Source organism: Rhincodon typus, chromosome 14 (assembly GCF_021869965.1).
Source record: "Rhincodon typus isolate 14 chromosome 14, sRhiTyp1.1, whole genome shotgun sequence".
Lineage (NCBI taxonomy): Eukaryota > Metazoa > Chordata > Chondrichthyes > Orectolobiformes > Rhincodontidae > Rhincodon > Rhincodon typus.
The window spans coordinates 24,459,985-24,485,903 of record NC_063345.1 but is presented as its reverse complement, the minus strand read 5'-3'; the positions used below and the strand labels follow the sequence as shown (position 1 = coordinate 24,485,903).

The 25,919-nt window shown below is 40.4% G+C and overlaps 1 protein-coding gene across 5 annotated transcripts in view; it reads right to left on the bottom strand.

The window, feature by feature from the left end:
• Positions 1-25,919, bottom strand: part of lnx2b (ligand of numb-protein X 2b) — a 75,284-nt gene that overhangs the window by 14,771 nt on the left and 34,594 nt on the right. For all 5 annotated transcript variants that reach the window (XM_048605070.1, XM_048605074.1, XM_048605072.1 and 2 more), the window contains 3 exons: positions 22,011-22,490; positions 8,041-8,231; positions 442-638 (listed from right to left, as the gene is read on the bottom strand). In XM_048605070.1, the coding sequence (XP_048461027.1) occupies positions 442-638; positions 8,041-8,231; positions 22,011-22,490 (868 nt within the window). The remainder of the gene's footprint in view (positions 1-441; positions 639-8,040; positions 8,232-22,010; positions 22,491-25,919) is intronic.

Below are 25,919 nucleotides of genomic sequence, written 5' to 3'. Positions count from 1 at the left end.
CAAGTTCCCCTCAGAGTCTCACACCATCCTGAATTGCAACTTCACAGCTAATCCTCCACTGTCACTAGGTCAAAATCCTTCCTAGCAGCACTGTGGGTGTCCCTACAACCCAAGGACTGCAGTGATTCAGAAGGCAGCTCACCAACACCTTCTGCAGGCAATTGAGGATGGGCAATAAATGCTGGCCTACATCCCATGCATGGATGAAAAAAAAATCCAACAATGAAGTGAAACTTTGCTGAGCCACTACACGCCTTAGTTCCCTGAATGAGTAATCATTTTAAAAGTATGTTAATGTTTAATAATCTAAAGTGGCATAAACCACCTCAGTCTCAGTTAGCAAGTTTAAGACAAAGACCAAACTGAAATCCAAGACTTTACAAGCTAGGCTGTACATCTGATCATAGTCAGGAGCAGTATTGTCGGCAGGAAGTCAGTTACCTCTGTTATATGGTCTCCAGGTGCAAGCTTTCCATTTCTAGCAACAATGCTGTCCCGAAGAATCTCCTGAATCACAATGTTACACAGTGGTGTATCTTTGCCACCCACTATCCGAATTCCTAGCTCCTCCTGAGGATCAACACGATGAATTTCAACAATGGTCGTTTCTGCTAAAAGGCTTGACAATCGAGGCAAGTCTGCAACAAAAGGAAAATCATGTCAGTTTCATTTGAGGGGAACAAACGATGACCATTCAAACTAAAATTGTTCACACATTAAACCGATCCACCATTGCCAATAGCGTTTTAGGCAATTAACTGTATTAAGTCATTTAAATGTCATGAGAATTTCTGACTCAACCACACTTTCAGGCAGAGAATCCCAGATTCCCACCTCCCTCTGGGTGAGAAAGCATTTCCCCCTTGAATCCCCTCTTACCCTAAATCTATTCCCCTACACTGCTTATGAATCCCTCAATCTAGAGGAATTGGGCCTTCCGCTTTATCTCGACTTGCATCATCAATTCGGTCTCCTGCAGCCTTCTCTGTTTCAAAGAGAAGGACCCTAGCCTATCCAACTTTTCTTCGTAGCTAACAATCTCCAGTCCAGGTAACATCCTTGTAAATCTCCTGTGTCCTCAAAAGAGCAATCATATTTTTCTGATAGTGCACTGACCAGAAACACACAGTACACCAGTTGCAGCCTTTCATACTGTTCCAACGTAACCTTTTGACTCCAATTCTCTGATGAATAAAAATACTCCATATACCTTACTGATCACCTTTTCTACTTGCCCAGCCACCTTTAGGAACTGGCTGATACAAACACATGCTCAAGTACATAGGAGGGTGGACAAGTTACCCTGTTCCCAATCTAATGCAATACTACTGCTACTTATTAGCAGTGAAGCATAGACATTAAAAATTTGTTCATAGTCTATTGTTTATCAGTTTGGAAATTTTGGATATAAGCAAATGAATGATGGATGAGGACATTAAATGACAAATTAATGTCATAATATAAGTAAGACCAATGCAAAAAAGAGAAAATGCTAGAAACACTCACCATGTCAGGCAGTATCTTCAAAAAAAGTCAAAAAAGTTAATGTTCTAATAATATTCCTTTGACAAAAGCACAAAATGCTGCTCAACCTGTTAAATATATCCAGAATTTTGTATTTTATTTCAGTTTACTGCAGTATTGTATTTTATGGAGTAACTTGACAGTGTGAAGAAAACAATTCAAGCTCTCTTAACAAGACTGCAGAGAATATTTTGCCCACACAAATAGTTACAAGGAGTATGCACTCACATCAGTCACCACGTTCTGCATGATAGAGTAATTCCATCACATACCAGTAGAGATACAGATTTCACTATGAGCGGTACGAGAATCAAAGGGAGTAGTGGGAAGTTTTTAGTATGGTGGTGCCATTGACATGCCAGTGTACTAGCTTCACTAGTTTGACAGACAGTACAAATTCAAAAAAAGAGTGCAGGAACTACAGTTTCATAAGAAAAGACAGCAGACTACCCAAAATCCTCACTGCAGTGGGTTTTAATTCCTGGCTTAGCTAAGATTAAAAAGGGACGTTATTACTGTGAAATGGAACACTTCGTGTAATTTACACACACTCTCAGATCACATACACTACTAAGTGAGCCTTCTTATAAATCCATACCTTGTTAATATAAATTGCAACCCATGGGGTAGGAGGAGAATGACTATCTGAAGAATATGGGATACTTCCATTCCAAAAACATTCAAAACTTGAGGGTCAAGCAGAAAATCCTGTTGAAATATCAGTGATTCCACCTGTCGGCTGGTGAGACACCAGCTCTGAATCTTACAGGGAAGGCTTCACCGAAGCACATGCCAATTAAGCAGTGCCAAGGCCTTTCCCTGCAATCAAGACGCCACGAGTGGGAACCCTGCCCAGTGAGAGCGGCCAGTCAATCATAGACCAACAGCTCTTGCACTCAGCAGCACCATGGATGGACAAAAGTAAATGGTACATAGAAACATATAAACAAAATCAGGACAGGTACACTCAGGCCCTTGAGCCTCAAATAGATTCTTGACTAACAAGAGAGACAAAGGTTGCCTACCTCTGCCTTAATGATCCATGGCCCTCCCCCTCCACTGCTCTAAGGGGAAGAAAGTTCCAAACAGTCACAATGCTCAGACAAAAGCTCTCCTCATCTCAGTCTCAAATGAAATACTCTTCTTTAAGCTGTGTCCCTTAGTTCTAGTCTTCATTCTTCCAACCTCATTCAAGGGAAAACATCCTTTCAGCATCATCCTGTGAATTCCCACTCGGAATCACTATGCTTCGATAAGATCACCTCTAATTTTTCCAAACCCCAATTGATACGGGCACAATCTGACCAACCTTTTACTCTTTCAGAGGATGTGGACATCACTGGCTAGGCCAGCCTTTATTGCCCATCTCTAATTTTATTTTCCTTTATTCATTCACAGGATGAGGGCATCGTTAGCTAGGCAGGCATTTATTGACCATCCCCAGTTGCCCAGAGGGCAGTTATAAGTCAACCACATTGCTGTGGGTCTGGAGTCACATGTAGGCCAGACCAGGTAAGGATGGCAGTTTAAAAACTGGAAGAACTGCAGATTCTGTAAATCAGGAAGGAAAACAGAAGTTGCTGGAAAAGCTCAGCAGGTCTGGCAGCATCTATAGAGGGAAAAAAAAAAGAATCAGAGTTAACATTTCGAATCCGGTGACCCTTCCTCAGAACAGATGGCACCTTCCCTAAGGATGGCAGTCTCCTTCCCTAAAGGACATTTGTGAACGAGATGGGTTTTTCCGACAATCGGCAATGGATTCACGGTCATCATTAGACTCTTAATTCCAGATATTTATTGAATTCAAATTCCACCATCTGCCATGGCGGGATTTGAACCAGTTCCCCAGAACATCACCTGGGTCTCTGGATTAACAGTCCAGCGATAATAACACTAGGCCTTTGCCTCCCCTGAACTCCACAGAGGGCAGTTGCTGACAGTAGGCCATATGCAGGCTAAGCGAGGCAAGAATAACAGTTTCCCTCCCCAGAGGATACTGAACCAGATGGGCTTTTCTGAAGAATCAATAGTGGTTTCATGGTCACCATTAGACTCTTCGTTCCAAACTTTTATTGGATTCAAATTCCACCAAATGCAGTGTGCAGATGCACCATCATTCCAGGTATTGAAGCCAGGTTCCCAGAACGTTACCCAGATCTTTGAATTAATAATCCAGTGATAATACCACTAGGCCATCGCCTCTCTTTCTTAAAGCAGATCCTCCGTATCAGGGACAGTCACATGATTCTCTGAACTGCTTCTAATGCATTTATATCCTTTCTTAAATAAGGAGATCCAAAACTATGCACAATACCAGAGGAGATCTCACAAATCCCTTAGACACTGCAAAATATCCTTAATTTTATATTCAATTCTCTTGGCATAAATAACAGAATTCCATTTGTCTTCTTGATCATTTGCTGTACCTGCATATCAAGTTTGTGATTCATGTGTCAGGTCACCCAAATACTTCTAACTCAGGAGTTCTGCAGTTTCTCTCCATGTAAATAATGTGCTGCTTTTCTATTCTTCCTACCAAAGTAGACAAGCTCACATTTACACACATTATAGTTCACCTGCAAAGTCTTTGCCCATTCACTTAACTTATCAATATCACTTTTCTGACCTGCACACCTTTGTGCCATCAACAGATTTAGCTCACATATATTCAGTCCCTTCAGCCAAGTTATTGTGATAAATTGTAAACAGTTGAAGCTCCAACACAGATCCCTATGGAATTCCACTGGTCACATCTTGCCAACCTGAAAAATGACTAATTTACTTCTACTGTTACCTGTTACCTATTGTCTAACCCCCTAAAACATGAGCCTTTATTTTGCATAGCGACACCCTGTCAAATGGAAATCTAAGTGTGGCACATGTAAAGGTTCCCAGTTATCCATGTCAGCTGTGACTTCTTAAAAGAACTTAAGTCAATCAGTAAAACATGATTTCCCTTTCAGGAAACCACATTGACTCTGCCTAATTGAGCCAGTGGGTGCGAGGTTCCTCGGCTTGGAGTTTTTGGGATGGGGGGAGATAGCTGCTTGAGGAAAGGGGGAAAAAGGGGGAGTATTACGGACATCAGAAGTAATGGCGGGGTAGTGGCTCCCAGCAGGCACTCCTCTGCCTGTTGTCCAATACCTCAAATCAGGTGCTGATAGAGTATGCACTACCCCAGGTCTCAGCTGGGGATGGGTCAGGGAGGTTGAAAACTGGCTTTTCTGCATTGATTTGACCATCCTCCCTAGAATTTCATTCTGGTGGTAGTTACGAAGGTGGCTTCCCATCTCATTAAATGGCTTTCCCACCTCCAGGGTAGGGGATTCCATGCTAGTCCTCACATGTTATGCACTTGCCTGATTTGTGCTAAGTCACAAGCATTTGCCTTTCACAGGCGTTACCCTCTCAGTCTGTTTGAACAAGCTAAACCTCCACCTGGATCATCATAATGCAAGCAAGAACCTTACAATGGGTTGCTTTGTCTAAGTAGGGTTCCTCAAATAATATTTTCAGCACTGATATGAAAAGTACCACCAGAAACAACAATTTTTACTTTTCAGAGAAAAGTACTTACTGCAATCAATCCCTCGATTACTTTTAAATTTATTACATTTACTGTAGAAGTCTATGTGCAAGATAATGAAAGATGGGTATAAAAAGAATTTCTTGCTCTAGATTATATATACACACACATAAAAATTAGAGAATGTGTGTGATATATGAAAAGATTAGCATTCATATAGCACTTTTCACAACAGCAGAATGACTCAAAAGTACCAAAGCCAATTAAGTGCTTGGGAACTATCAGCACGATTGTAGTAATTGATGCTAGCCAAGTAAATGAAAGCTTCCTTTTCTATAACAACATATTGCTGAAGCACTGTCTATAGGTTGATCTCAGTATACTGTCCATTTTACTCTTAAAAACATTAGCAGTGTCATGCACTTAATTGTTCATCCCTCAAGATGAAGCTGGAACTAAGAAACACTCAAGATTTTCTCATGTCCGTCCACAATCCAATCAAGTTTTAAATATTTGTTTCAAAAAGCTGACAGCCCAGCTTTCAAGCACCCTAACATCAGTTACAATCCATAGCCCTGAAAGAAACTTAATTCCAGTAACTAGAAACCATAATAGGAGCTGTGTAACAGAAAATTTAACAATGGATATGTTTGAATGAAAAATTGTTGAGAGCCCAATTTTGATCGAAGAATTGTGATTAAGTCCTTTTTCACTGTATCGATTTGAAAATGTATACAAGCCAGCAATCTCAGAGTGGTAATATTCAAGGAACAGACAGTTCCAAGTGGTTGCTACCTTAACTGTTCCATTGCTAAATTCAATCCTGCCTTGCAATAAGGATAGCGCTTGTTGCAAGATTTTCAATAAGTCCCTAAAGCCATCAAACCACTGACGATGAAATCAAGGATCACAGTTGGAGAAAGAGAGAGAGAGCAGAACAAAAAAGAGGAGGCGGGGGGAAATGAATGAGAGAGAGGCATGGGGGGGCAGTGGCAATCAGAGAGAGAAAGAGAGAGAGAGAGACACTGGGTGGTGGATGGAGGAGGAGGGTGGGGACCGGAGACAGAGAGAGACAGAGACAGAGAGAGAAGGGAAGAAAGTTGAAAAAGGGAGGAGGAAAGGTGAAGAAAGATTGGGGCAACCAAGAAAGATAGAGCAAAGGTGAAGAAAGGAGAGAGAGACAGAGAGAGACAGAGAGAGACGTAATGAAACAGAGAGAAAGATAGATATGGAAAGGTGTAGGGAGAGGTAGAGAACTAGACGTTGGACAATGAATGGAAGGTTGGGGTGCTTTTTTATGAGCAACCCCCTTGCACCCATGTGACTCCTGCAGAGATGTCTTGGAGCCAAGATAACTGATCTCCAACAACAATGACCATCTTTCTTTATGCCAGGTGTGACACCAACCAGCGGAAAGTCTCCCCCGATTCCCATTGGCTCCAGTTTTGCTAGGGCTCCTTGATGCCACAAGGAGTCAAATATGGCCTTGATGTCACAGTCACCTCATCTCTGGAATTCAGCTCTCTTGTCCATGTTTGGACCAAGGCTGTAATGAGATCAGGAGCTGAGTGGCCCTGACGGAACCCAAACAATGTGTCTGTGAGCAGTTATTAGTAAGCGTTTGATAGCACTGTTGATGACACTTTCCAACACTTTACTGGTGAGGGTAGAATGTTGGGACGGTTATTGGCTGGGTTAGGTTTGTTTGCTTTTTGTGGACAGTACATACCTGGGTACATGCCAATGTTGTAGCTGTACTGGAACAGTTTGGCTACAGGTGCAGCTAGTTCTGGAGCACAGGGCTTCAGTACTATTGCCGGAATGTTGTCAGGGCCCATAGCCTTTGCAGTATTCAGTGCTTTCAACCAAGAATCAAATTGGCTGAAGACTGGTACAAGTGATGCAAGAGACCTCTGGATGACACTAAGATGGATCATCCACTTGGCACTTCTGGCTGAAGATTGTTGCGAATGTTTCAGCCTTATCTTTTGCACTGATGTGCTGGGATCTTCCATCGTTGAGGACGGGGATATTTGTGGAGCCTCCTCCTCCTGCAAGTTGTCCCCCACTATTTACAACTTCATTTGCCCATTGAATCTCATTTCTTGAGACACAGGATACTTAAATGATTTTCTTCACTAGTCGACTTGTTCCTGAATCAGAACTTACCGAATTCACAAAATAGCTCACCACTCCTTCGGAAGTCCAAACTCTATTTCATGAGCTGCCACCTCTTTAATTTTCAGGTACCCACGCCCACTGAGCCACAATTCATTTGTCAAAGCTTAATTTTAGTTTATTCTTTTAAAAGTACTCCTGTCTAACTTAAACCAACATAAATTTAACTAATTCTAGAAAAGGCAATATAAAGTTGGAAAAATATGCATTGAAGAGGGACACTAAAGTGGCTATATGAAACATATAAAATAACTGCATGCATGAGACAGGAATCCATGTGATATGACAAATTACAGCAGTGACTCTCATGCTAAATCATATTCGGCCTTTCAAAGTTGCACCATGATATTATGTGAACTTTTGACTAATATTTTCAGTTTCAATACTAAATGGAAGCCTGAGTTATTTTAAATCATAGAATCCCTACAGTGCAGAAAAAGGCCATTTGACCCATCAAGTCTGCACCAACCCTCCAAAAAACATTCCACCCAGACTCAGCCCTATCCCCCCACCAAATCCCTATAATTCCCATATTTAGTATGACCAATCCACCAAACCTGCACATCTTTGGACTGTGGGAGGAAACTAGAGCACCGAGAGAAAACCCACACAGACACAGGGAGAATATGCAAACTCCACCCAGTTAACAAAGGCTGGAATCGAACCCAGGTCCCTGGTGCTGAGAGGCAGCAGTGCTAACCAATAAACCACCATGCCTCCCAATGATGGACAGCTATTTTGGATTTGATGGATGGTTTTCTGGTCTGGACAGCAAGGTTCGAATACAAATGCTTAGGCAGGCGGATTCTTACCATCTTCTTCCCGATCTTCTTCAAAAGCAGGATTAACAAGTCCAGGCTCAGCTGTTCGGAGTGAAACAACAGCTGCTGCAGAACCTTCTGAAGCTATTGTTGCACCATCTAGTGCTGTGTCTTGGTTTATCTTCAAGCTAGACTGCCTCTTGTTTTCAATTTTAACCCTATGCTTTGTCAGGCCAGGGCACCTAAAACAAAAAGAAATTAGATCATCACTATTATAGGGAGACCATGAGACAATGATCTCATCCATACAAACTGTTTCACTGCATGCAAAATTTGATAACCAAATTTAACTGCTTCTGATCTACGAATTTTCAAAAGATTTTAATCTATGGGAGCACCTGCAATTGCTGACTCACACTAAGGAACACTTCTCTTTGTAAAGATATACATGGCCCAGGCATGCTTTGTGAATACTGACATATTTCTGGCACTCCATTCTTGTCCTTCTTCAACCCTTACTCTCCATGCTAATTTGGAAAAGTCTATCAGAAATCCAAAGAAAAACAGCGCTTTCATTGCCAAAAATGTGCATTAATTTGAAATGTGAATAAACTATAATAAGTACAATTTTCAGGATACTGTGCTGTCAGAATGCCCAAAACCAGGCTGACAGAAACCTCCTAGATCCCATTTTGGAAATAGATGCTCCAAGCTATTATTTTAATAGTGTCTTCATATCTCTTCACACAGTGTCAAAGTGTTTCACCGTCAATTACTTGTTATTTCTTTCAGGTAGGCATGGCATCCAATGTTCAAATTCTAATCAAAATCAATGGGACAACAACTAATCCAATTTTATTGGTTTACAGATGAATTAGAAATTGAGATAAACTCTAATGCTTTCTCACTAGAATGATGAGATTTAATGTTCTTTTAATTTTTTTTGTTGCTGACACTTGTTCATTGCACTGTGTAGTTCATTTAAGCTTGCTATATGGCCACATGTGAATCTTAGAGGGAAGGCTGGTTGAACATGGCCTAAATTTTTGCATTATGAAGTGCATTCCAGATTGCTGTGTAGCGCCAGCACAGCTTACAGGGAACATTGTTGGGCACAGCTTCAGCCCAACAGCTCATTCAAAAGATTTCACACATCCTACAATGAAGCAATCCCTTAGCACTACACTGATCGTGACCTCCTGAATATTAAGCCAACTTGGCATTCCCAATACAGTTATAATGACAAGAGAAAAAAAAATTTAAAAAAAACGAAAGAAAATGTCGGATGTAAAATTGTCTCCATTTGACTTCAGTCTGTACCATCATGGGCTTTGTACAATTAATTTGACCTCCTAACGCAAGTTACTCACCACAGGTAAAGGCTTCAGAAACACAAGCCCACCCTCCCTTAATCCACAATCAGATTGGCCTCTTACCAAATAGAAACTCAATACCACTCGATTTAAAAACACCAAGTCAGTGAAAATTTGATAAAAGTGTAGCTGAACTGATTGCTGGAGAATCTGCCAAATTGGAAACCAATCTTATTTAAGTTAATCATAAGATTTAAATTGAATATGCACCAACTCATACTTTCTGAAACATGGGCAGAACTAACATTAACATATAGCTTAATAAATTTCAGGATTCACATCTATGTTCTAAATATAGTGTAGGATGAAACAAAATAGTAAATTACTTCCTTTTTTGACAGAGTCAAGCCCTCCCTCAACTAATTTATTGTCTGATCTACATTTTACATACAGTTCTTGGGGCTAAAGCAATCAAGGGCTATGGGGAGAAAGCAAGAACAGGGTACCGAGTTGGATGATCAGCCATGATCATATTGAACTGTACAGCAGGACTGAATGGCCTAGCCCTGCTCCTATTTTCTATGTTTCCGTTTCATTAGCTCCTGCCTAAACAATGGCTTGATGTTAGAATTCTCAGCATTGCTTTCAAATCTCTCCACGGTCTCGCCTTTCTAGATCCATGTCATCTTCTCCACCTCCAAAACCCTCTTGAGGTACCTGTACTCATTTCATTCTAGTTTCTTGTGCATCCTCAGTTTTAATCACTCCAATATCAATGGCTATGCCTTCAGGTGACATCGGTCCTACGCTCTGAATTCCCTTGATAAACTTTTCCAAATCTTCAGTTTGATTTCTTCCTTTAAAAGGTAGGCCTTAAACCCTCTCCCTTTGACAGATCTTTTGACCATCTGTGTGGTTCAGTGTAAAATTTTGCTTAACACTGTTTTAATATGAAGGACACTCCAAACTATAAGCTCCCTCTTTAACAGTTCCTGTGCTAGGCTTATTGATCCATTCACAATAATAATCTCATTCAGACCATTACGCTGTAAATACTACAATTTCCACATCTCTGTAAACGTATACTTTCTGCTTTTTGTTGCTGCATTCATTCAAATGTGGATTCGGTTGTTTCCAGTCAGACGATAGTTTAGCCTTCAAAGAGGATACAGGAATTTAAATTGCAACATTAGCAGCTGTGTATCTCTAGATCTAGTAAGGAAAAAATTAACTCTATTTATATGATGTGCTGAACGCAATTGCTTTTTGAATGATCTTAAAGTCATGGAGTTTAATGAAAAATTGTCCCTTCACTGGAGGTAAATACAATGGATGAGCATATCAGAAATTAACATGAAACGGTCAGCAATGCCTTCTCTTGCTGAGGTCACTGACTAGTTCCACACCCAAATCATCAAGTTTGACCTCATTTCACTCGAACAGCAGCTGGCTCAGAGTAGCTTTTACTGTACTGCATGCATTCTACAGTCGAACAGACTGTACAGCAGCTATCAAAGACACCTGGCAGTGCTGTCACCAGCTTTATTTAGAATCATCAGTACCCATTCACTAGAGGACATTCAAACCGATAGAATCACAGTCATAATGAAATGCGGCTTATGCATTTTGTACGTATAACAGGACTGCCACTGATGATGGATATCTAGTGGTTTGGAAGTGCACTGCATTTCCAGCTAAAATGACTTGATGTCTGGGGAATCCACAACACTGTCAATTTATGAAAGTATGGCTTTACTATAACATGGGTTTCTGAATATGCTGCCATGTTAAAAGACTGAAAATGCAGTAAACATGGGGAAGAGTGTTTTTTCTATTTCATTAAACAATTGCTTCTCTGTGTGCCACAGTGGAGCCCATGTGACAACATCCGGCCGAAAGGTAAAGATAGGAAGAACAAAGTAGCTACGCTTCACAGAAAGGGATAACAGGATATAAATATTTTTGAGACTAAAGTGTGGGGTCAGGTACATCAGGTATTACCTAATGCCAAATTAGGTATTGTCTAACTCATTGCCTCAACTAACTGACTGTACATCAATCAGCTTGTTATGAACTGACCGGGGAGCTTCAGCGGTATTTGACTCTTAAAGACTGTCAGAGAATGCAAAGCAAAAAGCCAAGCTGCTTCTTTTGCTTTTCACAGGGCATAGTGTTACAGGTGGGGTGGGAAGGGGTCAGAGGTAAGGGCAGAGGGATGGCTTTCAGATGCCACCCTCTTGTCCTCTTATCTGTGCTTCTGATTGTTCCCAGATTGATGCAGGTAGGTCAGCTCAGTTAGGATTTGGGGAACAAATCATTTCTCTCCCTTGCTGGGATGACCAGGTTATTGTTGGAGATGTTGAGTTAAAGCCCTTAAGTGATGGCCCATTAATAATCACTTAAGGGCTTTCTCAACCCACCACCAGTTGAAGTCCCCAGTGGGCCTTCTTGTCCAGAATATAATTGGTGAGGTGATGAGAAGAGGTAAGTACGTCTCCATGGCCAATGCACCCAATCATTTCCCCAAGCTTCCACTCCAGTGAGAATAAAATTCCATCCAGTCTAACCATTGAGTGGGAAGTACTAGTAGTCACATATAGGGATCTCAGCGTGTTGGCAACACACTGGTGGCTCACAGCATGAGACACAGATTACCAACGGTACACAAATATCATTTCGTAATTTAACTTATTGCTGTTGGCAGAACCTTGTGGTGCACCCTGATTGTTCACTGATTACAAAAGTGATTTGATTGATTTTAAAGATATTTTGGATATCCTCAGGCTAAAGGTGCTGTACAAACAAATTATTTCCTTTTTATCTTGAGAATAGGACTTCACTAATTAGAAACACACATTATCCACATACCATCTTGTATCATCACAGTCGAAGAAAGATGGTTTCATTCAAGAATTTAGTCACTTTTCAAGTTGTGCAAGGTTTGCATTCTGAAAAAGGGTACCTCTACACTATTGTTAAGTATTTTATTTTCAGTATTTATTGCAATTTCTTCCTTCTGCTCATAAGGATGTTGGTTAAAGTGACAATGTGCTTTCCTTGAATTGAAAAGATACTGAGAATGTGATGAACATTCATATTGTAAAAGGCCAACCATGACCATTAAGCTTGCTAATATGGACATTAAGATTATATATGCATAACTACTGGTTCACTGGAAACTCTATTCACCTATGAGAGATACATTTATTTGGGAATATAAAGAGAACTATTGGAAGAGAACTTTAACTAGAACGGTCTAATCAATGTTTACTCTCATCCATAATCTCACATTCTAAGGCTCCAAACGCAGTATTAACAACTCCTCTCACTGAAACTCTCGATCGGTGTGAAGCTAGACTTAAATGATCTTTGTCTTAGTACTGTACTGTTAGTGGATAGCAGCCAGAAAAATTGTATGTGCTCGTTACATTGGAAAAACAGCTTGAAATATAATCAAACCTCCCTCACAAGCAGCACTGCTGACAATATCCATGAAGAAATTTTGGATATGTTCCAAGAAAGAAAACAAAAAAGTTTTATATTTAAAAAAATAAATGCGGCCATAATCCTGCAAAGAATCATATTGCAAACAGCTGAGAGATATTGCAGCAGACATGATAAATCAATTTAGGGATAATTTTTTGCTACAATGGAACCAGTCAAATGATCCAATTAGTTCCTCTTGTTATGCACATAATCTTCTATTTTGTAAATTAACTAGTGCTGTACCAGATTTAGGTTGGCACAAAGCTGGCAACCCCACCAACATAGTCCAATGTTAATCCAATGCTAAGTAGTCCTGAACTGCCAGGACATAAACAAACCATTTAGCCAAGTGTAAATATGTGCATCAATTATAAATGTATTGTAAGAAAATGTCATATATCAAATAGTAAAAGGGTTGAAATGCTTAAATGCATATTCTGGGAATAGGTTCCATGAAGCAGCAGATTTGTTGATAACTATGTAATCAGATTTTTGCAAAGCCAAAGAGGGGAGTTTCAGATAAATGTCAGAATAAATTAGAGTGGTTAGTAAGAATTGTTTCAATTTAGTCATTTGGTAAGACGGAACTTAAGTACTGCTGAAAAGAGACACATTTTGTCAAAGCTTTTTGTTTCGCACTCATCAAGCTAATTCATCAAGAATATCAATGTAAAAGGAAAATTAACACTTGTGCATATTGAAAGCTACATATCAATGGAAATAAAATATATGTTTCTATTTTGCCAATTTTTCAATCTGGCATTGGTACATATCTGTGCAGAGGACCCTGATCATTGCAGACAGAAATAACATTGCATCTGTTTGAACTCAACAATATAGTTGATATCCATTCTCTGATATTTTTCTCAGGGCAATGCTTTGACAATTCAGAGTCAACCTGTCAGGTTTAAGCTTTGAACAAAGTTAACTGTCAGTCACCTAGCTGGTGCATTCTCCATGGCAATGCCTCTAATCAAGCAGAATCCACTTTTCAAACAAACAATCAGAAATCTTCACACATACCGTACATATATGCCGTTTTCCCTTTCTGTTGGCATTCCTGCAAATTGTCGTCATGAATGCAACATGAAACCCTTCAAAAAAAGTCTTTTTCAGTAATATGCTAATTGAAACATTATTGGCCGCTTAGAGATTTAACATTAAGAGGAGTGCAGTTAAATCCAAATTTCTGCTGTTAGCATTATATCAATATAAAACCACCTAATCTCAGTGTAAGCAAAGCCTCGTCTGATCTCAGTCCTTGTGAGCTTTAATTTAATCAGATTAGTTTAAATTAAATCTGCAGTGACAAATATCTTAAAAACATAGTACCAAGACTGAAGTTGAAAGAGCACAATTATCATTGTGATTTGAGGGGTGCATGTCTCTTCAGGTCAGAAGGCACATTCCAAGTGAGAGTAAAACACTCGACTTAAAACTGCAACATTCTAAAGAGACAGACTTTATTCTGGACTCCCACTGAGAAAAGGAAGGCTGACAAGAGGGCAGATGTTTATGATACAACAGGAAATTGCTACTTTCTTTTTAATCTTATTCAGAGATTATTCAGATCCAAAGGGACACAGTTGCAATGCCAGTTTAAAAAAAAATCAGCAAAATAGAAACATATTTTATTGCCAGCTGAGTAGCTCCACTGTGCCCGTTTGATTCGCGTACCAATTATTAACGAGCTGAAAGTATTTACTCAATTTAAATCCATGGTTAAAGTCCACTCCGGTTCAGAAACAAAAGTCTTGTGATAGCATCTTGTTTACCAACAGATGTTTTCATTCAAAATGCTATTATCCAAACTCTCCCATTACTGTCTCATAAATACACCAGTCCAAAGGAGGTCAGGTCACTGGAACAAGAGTTGCAGCCAGAAATGTTAGCAACCTAGTTCATCAAAATCTTGCAGGCATTGTTTGGCTGAAGTAATAACCACCATATGGGAACAATAGCATAGTGATTACATTACTGAACCAGTAATGCAGAGGACTGGACCAATGTTCCATGGCATAAGTTCAAATCAGGTCTGGCTGGTAAAGCTCAAAAATCAAAAAAAAAATGGGGTAGCCATACCTAGATGTAAAATAGAGACCCCCAACTAGTGGAAGAGAGTTGGAGGAGCAATTACGTAGGTAAAAAATTCTGAGTACATAAATAATAGGGTAATAACAGTTAGAGACTTCAAACACCCAAATATCAACTAGGATGCAGCCAACATGTAAAGGTTAGGAGGCATAAAATTCTTCAAATACATTCAACAGGATTTTTGTTTGCCAGCACTAACAAACCTAAGGCAGGGCGCTATTCTAGGTTTAGTGTCAGGAACTGGACAGGTGGAAGAAACAATGAGTGACCATTTTGGACACAGCAATCATAATACATTTAGACTTATTATCATGATGGAAAGGGTCAACAATAGAAAAAGAATAAAAGTTCTAGACTATGCAAGGCAAACTTTACCAAGCTAAAAAATGATCAGGCAAAAGTTGGAAAGATTACAGCTACTAAAGGAAAGTCAGTGACAAAGCAGTGGGAGGCTTGAAAATTGTTGTGATCCCTATGTGAAAACTACACGGGTGTGGTATGGAATGGGAGCTGAGAGTGTGGGAGTCTACCGGAAGGGGAGTACAGCTATTGTAACTCAGTCATGGCACTAAAGTGGCCATTGCTACCTCAAAGCTCATAACCTCAAAAATTTCACCTGATAAACCCACTTGGGGTCTCTGCTCCCATTTAGGAAAGCCCCATCGTAAGTTCCTTTTAAAGTTCATGTTACATATTCCATCCCTACAGGTACTGACATCATGTATCATCAACGGTATGTCCCAGGTTCTTGCCCCATTCCCAAGTAAAACATCATACAATAGTAAGAGCAAATAGAATTTTTATTTAAAAAAAAAAAAAATCAGGGAATGTAGGCATTGCTGGCTGGGTCAGTATTAATTGCCCCTGGGAAGGTGGTATTGAGCTGCCGCGGGAGATTCCTTGGTGCTGTTAGGGAATGAGTTTCAGTATTTGAACCCAGCGACATTGAAGGACCAGTGATATGTTCAGGATAGTGAGTGGCTTAGAAAGGATTACAGTTGATGTCTGCTGCCCTTTTAAATGGTAGTGGTCATTGGTTTGAAAGGTGCTGTCTAAGTGAATTTCTGCAGTGCAACATGTAGAAGTTACCCACTGCTGCTACTGAGCATCTGTGGTGGAGGTATTGGATGTTTATGGATACGGTGCCAAACAAGTGGGCTGTTTTTTCCTGTACGGTATCAAGCTTCGAGTGTTTTTGGAGCTGCACTCATCCAGACAAGTGAGGAGTATTCCACCACATTCCTGATTTATGCCTTATATCTGGTGGAGAAGCTTTGAGGAGAGTTACTCGATGCAGGATTCTGAAGTTCTGGTTTGATTTTGGGGGTAGCCACAGTAGGTTGCTAAACTAGTTCAATTTCAGGATGTTGATAGTAGGACATTCAGCGATGGCAATGCTATTGAATGTCAAGCGGCAATGATTATATTTTGGTGTTAGATATGGTCATTGCCCGTCTCTTGTGTGGTAAGGAAGTTACTTACTTTTAATGCTTTTTATCAGTGAAGTAGACACAAATATTCATATGTGAGTATGTATCTTGTGAGATACAAAGTCATTCAATAAGATGCCCAGCCCTTTCAGGAACTGTACTCTGTATGGATTTAACATTTTGTGAAAAGGAGACAGAAATAGCAAGGGAAAAGAAAATTCATGCATAGAATTTACAAAAACACATTACACTTGTATAATATCGATTCTGAGACTTACACATGAATTGACAGGGACAGAGTAGGTCATGGATTATTAATTGTACCTGTGAGTGCAATTGTTACTCTTTTTTCCAATGAGTTCATTCCATTAAAATCACAATTTTACAAGCTGTATTTATTCATTCTTTGGATAATGCAGTTTAAATTAGTGAGCAATGTGATTGCAAGGATGAAAGCCAATGCTCATGTCCCACAAATGAAAAATTTTTCTATTCAGTATTTTTGTGTGTCCACTGTAACTAGAACGGATTGACAAAAGGCAAAGACCTTTTGGTTTTGACAGAGTAAAATCCCTGAAATTCCTGCACTCTCCATGAGGGTAACACTATATGCTTCCACACCTAGTGTTCAGTGCAAACAGGCACAATAATGAAAACTTATTGCCAGTTTTGTGCCACAATTCAGTCACATAATCAACTAAGTTTGAACCACAAAGTTTGGTTTCGGAATGGGTTACTTTGTAATTGTGGGGAAAAAAACTAGATGGTAAAATGTATGTTTTAATGCTGGTCTAAGAAAATATGTCCTCCAGATGCGTGCAGAGTGGAAAGCAAGTGTTTTTTTCTTTAAATTAATCATGGGATGTGGGTGTTGCTGGCTAGACCAGCATTTATTGCCCATCCCTAATTGCTCTGTGAAGTTTGCTGCTACATGGAAAGAAAATCTGAGATGAGAAGGGTGGTAAATGTCTAGAATTCTCTACCACAGGGAACTGTAAGGCCAGAACACTGAAAGAAGAAGTAGATAGATTTTTATAATATTGGAGGGTTGATGCCACGAAGAGTTGGGAAGAAAGAGGAGTCGTGGTCTGGTGCAGATCAGTCGTGATCTTATTGACTAGAGAAGCACTCTTGCAAGGCCGAATGGCCTACTCCTGCTCCTATTTCTTATGTACAAAAAACAGGAACCACAGAGAACAAACTTGCCTATTGTTAAAAATTCTTCCAGGGGATGAAATACTTGCTTTTTTTATAATATTAAACTATTCAAAATACTGAAAAAAAAGTGTGTATTTGTCTCATACAGAATAACATGATTTATGATTTGACTGAAAAAGTACACAACTTGCCATGAGACTTTATGAAGGCAAATATGCCCTGGTTTATCCATGGAATTCACAGTATTGGCAGTGATCTGGCAAATTGCTCTTTAAATGCACAATTCAAACTACTTCTGCAATGAAAGAACTACAGCTGCACAACATCCAGCCATCAGCTACAATTCTGATTACAAATAGCAGACTCATATTTTGCTATTTCTGTAGTTCAAACTACAGAAGGTCCTGTTTGAACCAGATAAGTACAATTCCCTGCACTTGCATCTTGAAAAATGATGGTCTTATTAAGATAGCATCAAGCTTGAATTTGCTGTTTCAGGAAAAGCCCCAAGCAAAGTTGCTATGTTTTTATTCACAGTTCTTTGCTCTTATCAATCAGGTTTCCGGATCACATACCATAGCCTGGCACTATAATGGAGATCAGCATCAAATGCAAAGGAAGAATGCAAGAGGTTGTCTGTCTGAAATAGGAATAGTCTTTAAAGCATGAAACTAACTTGAATAAGATCACGGTTACACAACCACATATAGAGTAAAAACAAATTTTGACCAGTGAAGCCTATAAAAAAAAACAATAACAAAGTGTTATTTTGTTAGCAGTCCTATGCAACAACTTGTATTTGCATTGCACCTACAATGTGATAAAAATTCACAAGATGCTACACAGCAGTATTATCAAATGAAATGTGACAGTTCGCCCCATATTGTAGATTACAAAAAGCTTGGGGTATCATACAAGAGAGAGGGCAGTGAAGTTTACAAAGGGAATTCCAGAGCTTAGGACCCAGTGGCGGGGGGGTGGGGCAGGGCAGTGGAGTGATTAAAATTGGGGATGCTCAGAAATATAAAAGGCAGTGGTGGGTTTGGAGGCAGTGACAGACACAAGGTGAGCCAAGGCCATGCATGGAACACTATTTTAAATATCAAGGCATGACTTAAAAAGGATCCAAATGTAATGCAATGAGTACAGGGTGATGGGTGAACAGAATTTGGTGCAAATTAAACAACAGGCATTTTACATTACTTTAACATAATGAGAGTAGAATGTTGGAGCCTGAGAAGCAATGTCATATACTTACGTTTACAAATAACAAGCGTATAGTTGAGGATTTCAGCTGAAGATGAACTGAGCTGCCCCACTGTCAGGCAATGTTATGGACTTGGAAATAAACATTCTATGTGATGGTGCAGATGTGTAGTCAGAAACTCATTTCAGGGTAAAATATGACACCAAAGCTGTTAGTAGATTGGGTCAACCTCATGCCGTAGCCAGGGAAAGGGACAGAAACAGTGGCCAGGGAATGGCAGGGACAAAAAATTAACGCAATACGATATCTTGGGGCTACATGTTAAGGACAGAGCAGTGGATACAGTGCAAGGGAAGAAAGAGGATCAATGGAGATGGTTAGGGGTGAAGGCACAGTCAAAGAAAATGAATTGATAGTAAAAGACTGGCAGAGTAAAAGGAAAATACTGGCCAGAGATTTCCAAAGAATAGGAATAGTGACTCTGTGAGCAACACATGATTAGCAGAGTGGAAGACGAGAAAATAGATTAGGATGCCCAGCCACATTTCTTCCAAGCTGTGTGGATTGTGCAGCAGCTCAAGAGGTACTCTGCATGCTGATTGGTGTGCCAAAGCATTGACTTCTGCAAGTACAGCAGGAAGAGATTACTAGAATTGAGAGTCACAGACCACAGAGTGACTAAGAATTTCCCTCTTCCCCCTTTGCCAAAAGGCTGTAAATTATATTTCATTCAGAATCTAAGATTGAGATGAATATATTTTTGTTAGGTAAGAGCATCAAGGAACATGGAGGAAAGCTGGACAAATGGAGTCAAGATCCAATTGAATAGAAAAACATCAAGTGGCTACATAAACTATACCTGCTTTTATTTTTTTTTAATTCATTAATAGGATAAGAGCATTTGCCCATTATTGCCCATCCCTAATTGCCGAGAGGGCAGTTCAGAGTCAACCACATTGCTGTGGGTCTGGAGTCACATATAGGCCAGACCAGGTAAGGATGGCAGTTTCCTTCCCCAAAGGACGTTAGTGAACCAGATGGGTTTTTTCCAACAATTGACAATGGATTCACGATCATCATTAGATTCTTAATACCAGATAGTTTTGAATTCAAATTCCACTATCTGCCATGGCAGGATTTGAACCCGGGTTGCCAGAACATTATCTGGGTCTCAGGATTAATAGTCCAGCGATAATACTATTACCTCCCCACAGCAGGTCTCCAAGGTGAACAGCCTCTGGCATGTTAGAACAATGTAGGTAAGGGAAGTCAGCAAGTCAGATCCGTAACTTCGGGATAAGGATTGGCTCTAAGGGCTGGGTCGGTCGGGCTGGGGTGCGAAGTGGGGCTGGGTACGTGCCACGGTTGGATGAGGTGCCACCCCCTCCTGGGGGCTGGTGGCAACTCTGTACGTGCCAGGCCCTTCCTATGGATCGCACCAGCTGCTGGGCCGTCGTCCTTCCGCAATGAGCAGATGGCCTCAGCTGGCGCCTGGCAGCTGACTCAGAACTGGTGCGGACCAGGGAAATCCAACTGTTTAATTTTAATGCTCTAAGCTCAAGTTAATATTTCCAATAATTCTTCTTACTTTGGAAGGTATAGTTATTGTTTCTATCAGATGCAAAATATTGTCTCTATAGCTAAACTAGCACTCGTTGAAATTTTGCAAAACCAATACAAATGAGCCTATTCCTGATGTTTGCCCTTCTAAACTTGGCTCTATCAGCAGAATTGTAGAAAGGTGTATCCTGGTCTACTATTGAGACAATGCATCAAAAATGAGCAACTTAAATACCAGGAATGAGTTAACAGGGCAGACTTCCTGAATAATTATTAACTAAATGCCAGTATAAAGTGGTTACTGCCCACGGCCACACTCGTAGCAAAAAACACAATCTAGTCTGATCTCAGAAGCTAAAATGACTCAGGCCTGGTTAATACTTAGAGGAGAGACTGTCTGGTGCAGTAGGCTTAAGGGCTACTGTGGCCTAATGGTAGTGTCCCTATCTCTGAGCCAGGAGGGCCAAAATCAATTCCCACATGCTCCAGGAGGTACGTACTAACATTTCAGACCAATTAGAAAATGTTTAAAATTGGTTGTAACTCACTGCTTGGTGCACTTATTATTTTAGGCCAATCTCATCTAAAGGCACCAACACTTGATGTGGTATGATTCCATAATTGCCAGTGACTCAATGGCTACCATCTTCTCAAGTGCAATTAGAAGGGTGCAATAAATGCAAGCCTTTTCCAGCAAAATCTACACCCCATGAATGAATAATGGAAAAAACTGCCAAGTGGCTGGTCGAAACAACAGTATATTTGACCATAATGGCCACTACAGTCATAATAAATACTCACCTACCATTTCCCTGTAAATACTTCAGCTGTAATCAGTAGGTTAAACCAAAAACATGGAGACTGTATGCAGCGTTCAAATGCTTCCCTGGATTAGATTAGCTCACTCAATGCAGAGGAAATTCTACCTAGGAGCTTCTGCTACACATGACGCAGTGTTACAGATGGCCCCCGGGTTGGGGAGTCCAGAACTAGAGGGCGTAGGTTTAAGGTGAGAGGGAAAAGATTTAAAAGGGACCTAAGGGGCAATGTTTTCTCACAGAGGGTGGTGCGTCTATGAATGAGCTGCCAGAGAAGGTGGTGGAGGCTGGTACAATTACAACAGCTACAAGGCACCTGGATGGGTACATGAATAGGAAGCATTTCGAGGATAGGAGCCAAATGCTGGCAAATGGAATAGGTTAAATTTAGGATATCTGGTGAGTTGGATTATGGATAAGTTGGATCAAAGGATCTTTTCCTGGGCTGTACAACTCTGATTCTATGTCAGTACATTTATCCACTGAACTGTCAGGGGAGATGACTACAGAAGAGAAAACTCTTGTTTTTGCATGAGTTCTTATTAGAAAGCTGTATCATTACATGTCAGAGGCAAGGAAAAAAATAGATGCCAAGTCAAAGGAGAAATTACTGGAGTGGGCATAAATCAGAGGTTAGTTAAAGAGCTATCTTTTAATGGAGTGGTACAGTGGAGATTAAACAGAATCCCATTTGTGATATATATGAACTGTTCAGTTTGTCTTCATGAACACATTTCAAAAGTACTTTGGTAATGAGGAATTTGACTTAACCCAAGGATATGAAAATGTTGCCATACAAAGGTTAGCTTATTCTTTCTCAATTAGTTTCACTCCTTACTGTTGCTTTCGGGGGAAACACAGAAAATTCTAAATTTCGTTATTAATTTTTGCATTAGCTAGTTGAACTGAACCACTTGCTTCTCTTCCTATTGAAATTGGAGCACACACCACTTACCTATTCCGGAGATGTGGGTCCAGCTCACAGCGTTGCATCATCTTCCCACAGTCCAATCGAAAAGGGCAATAAACAATCAACTTATCGAGTAGGTTCCGCACCAGAAGGCTGGATTTACGACAGTGTTGGAAGTGAAGCTTCTTACGATCCATCGGGCAGAAATCCTGCTCTTGCAGGAAATTCTCCAGGCACTTGAAACAAAACGTGTGGCCGCATGGAGTGTCCAAAGGCTGCAGCAAGGGCTGCAGGCAAATGTGACAAACTAATTCATCATCCACCTCATCTTGATAGTCGTACAAGTGGTTCTCTACCACCATGTGGGCCTGACCACACTCCCAACACAATTCATTCACAGCTGGGCTTGCATCTTCAGGATTAAGGTCACTCATGATGTCCACACACAGTACTAAGAACTCCTCAATGAGTAGCAGATCTTTTCTGGAAACTTTCAGGTAGCACTTGTCAGTGTCTGTTTCTTTACTGCAAAAGAAAAGTAATTTTGAAGAAAAGGCATGAATTAAACATAAATATTTATTCCCACAACGTGAGTAATGTACTTCAAATGCCGGAAATTTGAAATAACAAAAGAAAACATGTGAAATATTCAATAAGTCAAGCAGCATCTCTACTGAAGAGACATTGGGGAGAAACACAGAGTTCACTTTTATTTTAAATATTTACGAACCCAGAAGCACGAGCTAATAGGCAGTTTTAATACCTCAGGGAAAAAGGCTAAGGTTCAGCTAAATGGGAATTACCGGAATTTTTTTTTAAAACAAGTCTGGCAAGCTGTTTTGCAATTTGCATTCTAATTAGAGTGATACTGTTTCAAGGTATGTGTGTCAATAATGGGTACACCCATTAACTCCACCTTTTTACAAGTATCATGTTCAAAGTAAAAGCCGTGTGACACACAAGCTATTCCTAAGAATGAATTAGATGAGCTGTTTATCTGAAATGGTCACAATACTGAGATCCGTCTTTCAACAGCCATTTTTGCAAAGTGGGTCTAATGATGGCATTTAACACGGTACTGTAGTACAGTGATTATGTTATTGGACTGGTAATCCAGCTACCCGGACTAATAATCTGGAGACAGGAATTCATATATCACCATTGCAGTTAATTTACTAAATCTAGAACTAAAATAGTGACCATAAAACGACCAAATTGTCATGGCTCACTAATGTCCTTATATGGTATGGCATATATAAAGGAATCCAAATCCACAGCTATGTGACAGACTCAAAATCGCGCTCTCAAATGACAAAGAAACCATTCCATTGTACCAAACTACTGTGAAAAGCTATAATAAGAATAAACTCAGATGAAATACAAAATGTTGACATGGACATCAGGTTTGGAAGCACAACCAGCCTAGTCCAACACGCAAAATCATTCTAACATCTGAGGACGAAAGAGGGCTGTCCCCACACAATAGTGAAGCTGTAGTAATAAAACAAAGAATAACAGTTATTACAAATCTTAAGAAAGTCAAACATTGCTGGAGAAACTTGGCACGTCTGGTAGCATTTGTGGAAAGACAACATAGTTAACATTTCAAGTCCTGTAACCATTTTTTAGAACAGATCCAGGGTTCAAAATGTTAACTGTTTTCACTCCAGAAATTACTAGGTCCAACTTTCTCCAGCAATTTTTGTTTTTTATGTCTTAATTTTTAATTTGTCCATGGAATGTGGGTGTTGCTGGCTGGGACACCATTTATTGCCCATTCCTAAATGCCCAGGACAAGGTGGTGACGAGCTGCCTTCTTGAGGTTTAGGAAGACCCACAGTGCCATTAGGGAGGGGGCTCCTGGATTATGACCCATCAGCCATGAAGGAACAGTGATATATTTCCAAGTCAGGGTGGTGTGTGGCTTGGAGGGGAACTTGCAGTTGGTGGTGTTACCATACGTATAGTCCATGTGGCAGATGTCATGTATTTGCAAGAGCTGTCAAAAGGAACCTCGTGAGTTGCTGCAGTGCATCTTGTAAATGGTAATACACTGCTACCATTGTGCATCAGTGGTAATGAGTGTGCATAAAACTTGAACTCAATAGAAAATATGGAATTGAAAGAAGTGCAATTGTAAAGACTGCGTTTTTTTTCTATATTTTTAAATTGTGGACTGAAATGGGGAAGGGACTGAATTAAACCTAAGGATTGTGGGAATGATTATCCCATTTTCTAAAAACAGGTTACTGACATTCATTATAAGTGCTGTTTACACTGTTGTTTGCTCAAGCAGCAGCGAGAGTTTAGTTGCTGAGGAACTGACACCAGGGAGCGTGCACAAAACAAGATCCTGCCTGCAACAAGTGATTGATTGTTCAGTGGGATGGCAACCAGTTGTATGACAAGGGTCTTTTCCCTGCCAACAACCATGTGATTGGCTCCCACATGGCTGAATAGCTCATAGGTGAGAAGATTTGGTCAGAAGCCATTAGATGTCTGAAAAATAAGGAGCTGTCTGTTTCTCTACTGTAAAGGCCACCTCAAGCCTGAAAAAAGCCATATGATTTCACTCGTCAATTGCCATAACCAATGGCTTTAGCCAACAGGTCAGCGACTTTATAAGTGTGAACTAGTCACTCTGTGCCTCCTGCAAGCAAAAGTACCTGAAGAATGAAGATTGAAGAGCAGCAAGTCCTGACAATCCAAAAAGGATCATCACAGTGAACCCTACAGACAGGCATCAATGAGTTGCCTTCCTAGTCTTTCCCTCTGCCTGTCACACCCATTTTTTTGTTTGTCTGTCTACGCATAAGAGGAATTTTATAATGGGTTAGAACTAGTAAAGTTCATATCAATGGTTCATATTTGTTTATTGGTAGCTAAAATCTATTCATTTGTAATAAATAGTAATTCTTGTTAAGTATAGAAAGTTGGTCCTTGCTTTCTGTCAAACTTGTTATAAAACATCAAAATGGTAAAACATGACCCTCAGAAGCCCAAAGATGTCCTCTTATGTTTAGTTTGTTCAGACTTGCTGATAAGATAACAAAAGGAAAAGGCCTGCTATTAAAGGGGAAGTGATGGCCTAGTGGTATTATCTCTGGACTGTTAATCCAGAGACCCAGGCAATGTCCTGGTGACCGAGGTTCGAATCCTGCCATGGCAAATGCTGGAATTTGAATTCAATACAAATTTGGAATAAAAATCAGTTCAGCCCAGAAGCTCTGAAGGAATTTGGCATTGGACACAATCTTCCAACTGCTTCAGCAATAACCTCTGCATCATAAGGGCTGAAGTAGAGATGCTTGCTGATGATTGCACAAATGGACAATAAACGCTACACTTCCCATAAAGCAATAAAGAAAAACATTATACATACTCTCTCCAAACTTTGTACCTGAAGGAACATTTTGTATCAATAGCAGAACATAGGAAAAACAATTCAGAAAGTAGACCAGCAACACACTCCCCTCCAGCCCCACCACCCCCAGCACTTTTCCCTGCAGGAAGTGCTACACCTCCGCCCTCGCCCCCATCCCAGGCCCCAAGAAAACCTTCCACATCAAACAGATGTTCACCTGCACATCTGCTAATGTGGTATACTGTATCCGCTGTTCCCGATGTGGCCTCCTCTACAATCGGGGAAACCAAGCGGAGATTTGTGGAACGCCTATGCTCGGTTTGCGACAAATGATTGCACCTCCCAGTCGCGAACCACTTCAACTCCTCCTCTCACTCCTTGGGCGACATGTCCATCCTGGGCCTCCTCCAGTGCCACAACGATGCCACCTGAAGGTTGCAGGAACAGCACTTCCTATTTTGCTTGGGAACCCTGCAGCCCAATGTGGACTTCACAAGCTTCAAAATCTTCCCACCCCCGACCGCATCCTAATACCAGCCCAGCTCATCCCCGCCTCCCTAACCTGTCCGTCCTTTCTCCCACCTATCCAC